The following is a 2956-nucleotide window of genomic DNA, read 5'->3' as shown; positions in this document are numbered from 1 at the left end:
GAAAAATGGAGCATGCTAATATACCCACACCAGCGCATGCGCACACATGTCACCACCTTTATCACATGATATAACGGTTTAGAAATTCATATTCATTTCCATACAAAGATGTGGATGCATGGTTCGCTTACATACTTGTCACCATGCTTTCGAATGAAAAAAGCCTCGATTAATTCCCTTGCCAGCTGTTATCTGCTTTTGCTCAGCACCTTTGTCTGAGTAAAAAATGGCTCGCATGGCTTGCTTTCACAAGCCACGCAATGGTGCGGAAGGTGGGATCCAGTTTTATTGCGCATATTCAGCTGGTGTTTCCTTAAACGGTCGTTAAGACAGCGGCCCGTTTGTCCAATGTATGCTCGCCCGCATGTGAGCGGGATCATGTACACCACGCCGATTGCGCACTTCACGTATGGCGTCGCATGTCGTCTTAGGCAACCTGGTGTCTGTTCCATTCGTTTTAGGATCTTGGGGCAGAGGCTAGCCAGCTTGTTAGGTGCAGAAAAAACAATCGGCACTTTGTGCCTGTTAGCCACATGTTTGAGATTGTGTGCCACTCGATGGATGTATGGAACCACCACCGGTTTCTTGCGCCTAAGGCCGTCTGTCCTTTGGGGTGTGTTCCCTTTCAACTTCTGAAGCAAGGACTCGGCCACTGCTGTCACAACCGTTAAGGGAAACCCAGCAGCAATCAATCGGGCAACCTGAGCATCGAAACTTTCCTTAATCTTGTGATGGCAAGATTTTGTTAGTGCTCCTTGAAAGCAAGAAGAAGCAACTGCCCTTTTTACTGTCTTCGAGTGCGCAGACAGGTAAGGCAACAACCCTTTTCGTACCTTCGGTTTATAAACCCAACACACGTGGTCTGATAAAAGCGTGATGTTAATGTCTAAAAACTGCAAGCAGTCATGGTTAGGCAACTCATGAGTGAAAGACAGGCCTTTCCCCAATCGTCGCAACTTGTCTAAAATTTTGTTAATAGCGTCAAGGTAAGTTAAAACAGGTAAAACCTTCAAAAAAATAAAAATTATCAACATATCTAAAAACTTTAACTGCCGGTCCTTCATCCAGGTCGCGCTCTAAATTCTGATCAATACTGGCTAAAAAGATTTCACAAAGAACGGGCGCCATGCATGAACCAATGCACACACCCTTGCGTTGCACAAATGTCTCTTCCTTATAAGCAACGAACGTAGATTGCAGATAAAATTCAAGCAAAGTCGTAAAATTATCTCTTGTAATGCCACGCGAATTCTGATATGAAACAACATTGTGGTCTTCAATGCAATCTCGAACAGCCACAAACAGATCTTGGTGCGGAATGGAATAATACAAATCAGTGACATCAACTGAAAATGCGTAACCAATGGGCATGCCCTCTTTCAAAAAGGAAACCACCTCGTCAGAATTTTTCGTTGCATAGGGATCCAGGAATTTTAGCGTGCTCAGGTGCTTATGCAGAAAACAGCTAACCTGGTGTTGCCATGAGCCCCTCTCACTAACAATACACCTAAACGGGAAGTCGTCCTTATGAGTCTTCACCGTGAAAAAAATTTCAAGGCTGCTGAGCTTAGACTCACTAATGGACTTTGCCAGCTTGTCAAGGGACAGCACTTTACACAAGGCAGAAGCACTTGCTTTTACCTTTGAAGCCACAACCTTCCTGGGTGAAAAGTTCTTTTGGACAGCCTGACAGGCCTTTTCACCATAAGTCCCTGACGGCAAGACGACGAATCCTCCTTCTTTGTCTGCTTGCAGCAACACAAGATCGTTGTCCTTAAAGTACCTCACAATGTCTTGGGTAGTCTCCGCGGACGTTAAAGACCTGTTTTTCGACGTCCTCAGCAAGCAGTCCACAACCTCCAGCAGGCAACGTTCTCGTTCCTCTTCTTCTGCCTTTTCCGCAACGCGCCTGTTCAGTGTCAACAGCTCATGCGGCGGAATCCTCGGTTGAAGGCTGAACTTGGGGCTCTTCTGCGGAACGTCTTCGACATGAGCTGGGAGTTTGGCGTTACCTAAAACGACTAGCCCCGTGTTCACTTGAGCCTTGCCACCTTTAGATTTAGGCAGCTGAGGAACAAGGGTTTGCCACAAAAACTCCTTTGCCTGGGCAGCGAGACGTCGAAAGGAACGGAGTCTCGCCTCCCCAACCAGGTCGGCATCCTGGCCGTACGTCGTGACGCGTAACCAGTCGTAGAGAAGCCTCTCCTGTCGCCACAACTCCGACCTAAGAACCTTGCAGACGCGTCTTGCATGTCCAGCAGACAGACGCACCAGTCCAAAAAGGCCTGTCACTTCAGGGGGTGTCAAGTGGTTCCGGATGCAATATCCCAAGAACCTCGAGCGGCACGACGTAATGGCGATGTGGCTGACGATGACAGATGCATGATGTGTAGAGGGTGACTCACATAGAAAAGGGCCCACTGCAGAAGAAATAAATGACCGTTTAAGGGAACACCAGCTGAATATGCGCAATAAAACTGGATCCCACCTTCGCACCATTGCGTGGCTTGTGAAAGCAAGCCATGCGAGCCATTTTTTACTCAGACAAAGGTGCTGAGCAAAAGCAGATAACAGCTGGCAAGGGAATTAATCGAGGCTTTTTTCATTCGAAAGCATGGTGACAAGTATGTAAGTGAACCATCCATATCTTTGTATGGAAATGAATATGAATTTCTAAACCGTTATATCATGTGATAAAGGTGGTGACATGTGTGCGCATGAGCATGCTCCATTTTTCAATAAACTAGTTGTGAGTCTGCGCCCGTCCGTATGCGCAGTTTTAAGTATGATTACAAAAACACATTTTAGAGAAAAAATTTAGTTGCCCAGTACAATTTGTCAGATATGCAAAAAAAATGTTACCATGTGTGGTGCCCTCCTTCTGCAGTGACGCCCTACCTCTGCTTCAAAGTGTGAAATTTTGGATAGTTTTCTGAAAAAAATCTGGTGGTTTGGC

General features: G+C 46.2%; 1 protein-coding gene across 1 annotated transcript; it reads right to left on the bottom strand.

Moving 5' to 3' along the window:
* Positions 1–1465: 1465 nt before the first annotated feature.
* Positions 1466–2499, bottom strand: LOC144174438 (uncharacterized). Its single transcript, XM_077703159.1, has 3 exons — positions 2489–2499; positions 1578–2365; positions 1466–1470 (listed from the first exon to the last, which is right to left on the bottom strand). Exons 1-3 carry the CDS (start codon positions 2497–2499, stop codon positions 1466–1468), a joined length of 804 nt encoding a protein of 267 aa, XP_077559285.1.
* Between the last annotated feature and the right edge of the window lie 457 nt (positions 2500–2956).

The sequence above is a fragment of the Haemaphysalis longicornis genome, unplaced genomic scaffold (assembly GCF_048455015.1).
Source record: "Haemaphysalis longicornis isolate Haplotype H1 unplaced genomic scaffold, Haemaphysalis longicornis Haplotype H1 scaffold_1, whole genome shotgun sequence".
Classification (NCBI taxonomy): domain Eukaryota; kingdom Metazoa; phylum Arthropoda; class Arachnida; order Ixodida; family Ixodidae; genus Haemaphysalis; species Haemaphysalis longicornis.
The sequence above is the reverse complement of the archived record's forward strand: the minus strand, read 5'-3'. Positions and strand labels throughout refer to the sequence as shown.